Source organism: Charadrius vociferus, unplaced genomic scaffold (genome assembly GCF_000708025.1).
Source record: "Charadrius vociferus isolate BGI_N301 unplaced genomic scaffold, ASM70802v2 scaffold252, whole genome shotgun sequence".
NCBI lineage: Eukaryota > Metazoa > Chordata > Aves > Charadriiformes > Charadriidae > Charadrius > Charadrius vociferus.
Window position 1 is genome coordinate 9,121 of NW_009647398.1, and position 1,740 is coordinate 10,860.

At 43.0% G+C, this 1,740-nt stretch overlaps 1 protein-coding gene across 1 annotated transcript in view; it reads right to left on the bottom strand.

Annotated features, from left to right (window-relative positions):
- Positions 1-306: 306 nt before the first annotated feature.
- The window catches only part of LOC104282068 (protein LAP2-like), a 47,685-nt gene continuing 46,251 nt past the window's right edge, over positions 307-1,740 (bottom strand). The window contains 1 exon segment of the mRNA XM_009880133.1: positions 307-414. Coding sequence (XP_009878435.1) covers positions 307-414 — 108 coding nt within the window.

Consider the following 1,740-nt stretch of genomic DNA (forward strand, 5'->3'; position numbering starts at 1 on the left):
TCCAAAAATAAACATATCATCTGTACAAAAATCCAACACAGGTTTGTTCTTGGAGGAGTGATCCTTAGATTGCTATAATGCTTAAAAACAAGTTTATTCACCATATGAATTTCTAAAACGATTTCTTGAATGTTCTATACAGTGTTTTTTTCCCCCTTTAACCACAAGATCAGGATTTAATTTCCTGTACAAATTTTGATTATAATTCTTTTCAAGTTCCTTTCGTGTACAAAAATAAGCAAAATATTCAGTTTCCCATAAGTCTTTCAATGAATCCTGCTGGCTTTTCCCCTCAATCCACACTATTTATGAAGAAACTTCTCGTATAATGATGAGTTCCACTGCATTCTGAAAAGTCTTTAGCAAAGATACTGCTTGTCCATGATCAATATTGATGAAGCTGTATCCATTAGCCTAAAAAGAAAATTTTAAAATTGAAAATTACAGTCTCATATTTCATGTTAGTTTAATCTTGAACTAAATTTAAAATAATAAAATTTTATATGAATGCAGACAATAAAACACTGCAGATTTGCAGATTACATTGTTGATGTGAGTTGAACATGTACCTATATGCTACAAGAAATTAAACTATTGTTAGACTTGGAAGAATTTTGCCCTAAAGATACTGAATATATTTGCAAATAACCAAAAGAGAAAGCTGAACTTTAAGCCATTTACATCAGACATCAAATTCATCAGCCTTAACACAGTCACGCCAAAAAAAGAAAATGCAGTACAAATGATACACAGAATCATAGAATGGTTGGAGTTGGAAGGGACCCTTGAGGATCATCTAGTTCCAACACCCCTGCCATGGGTAGGGACACATTCCACTAAGACTAGGTTGCTCAAAGCCCCATCCAACCTGGCCTTGAACACTTCCAGGGATGGGGCCTTCACTTTTCCGGGCAACCCGTTTCAGTGTCTCACCACCCTTACAATAAAGAATTTCTTTCTAATATCTAATCTAAATCTACCATCTTTCAGTTTGAAACTGTTACCCCTTGTCCTATCGCTACACTCCCTGATAAAGAGTCCCTCTCCACCTTTCCCGTAGGCCCCCTTTAGGTACTGAAAGGCTGCTGTAAGGTCTCCGCAGAGCCTTCTCTTCTCCAGGCTGAACAACCCCAACTCTCTCAGCCTCTCCTCATAGGAGAGCAGCTCCAGCCCTCTGATCATCTTCATGACCCTCTTCTGGATTCGCTCCAGCAGGTCCGTGTCCTTCATATGCTGAGGACTCCAAAGCTGGACGCAGTACTCCAGGTAGTGTCTCATGAGAGCGTAGTAGAAGGGCAGAATCACCTCCCTCGACCTGCTGGCCACACTTCTTTTGATGCAGCCCAGGATACGGTTGGCCTTCTGGGCTGCAAGCGCACATAGCTGGCTCATGTTGAGCTTCTCATCTACCAACACCCCCAAGTCCTTCTCCTCAGGGCTGCTCTCAAGCCATTCTCCGCCGAGCCTGTATTTGTGCTTGGGATTGCCCTGACCTACATGCAGGACCTCGCATTTGGCCTTGTTGAAGTTCATGAGGTTTGAACGAGCCCACCTCTCAAGCCTGTCCAGGTCCCTCTGGATGGCATCCCTCCCCTCCAGCATTGTTGACCACGCCAAACAGCTTGGTGTCGTCAGCAAACTTGCTGAGGGTGCACTCAGTCCCACTGTCCATGTCACCAACAAAGATGTTAAATAGCGCCGGTCCCAGTACTGACCCCTGAGGAACACCACTCGTCACTG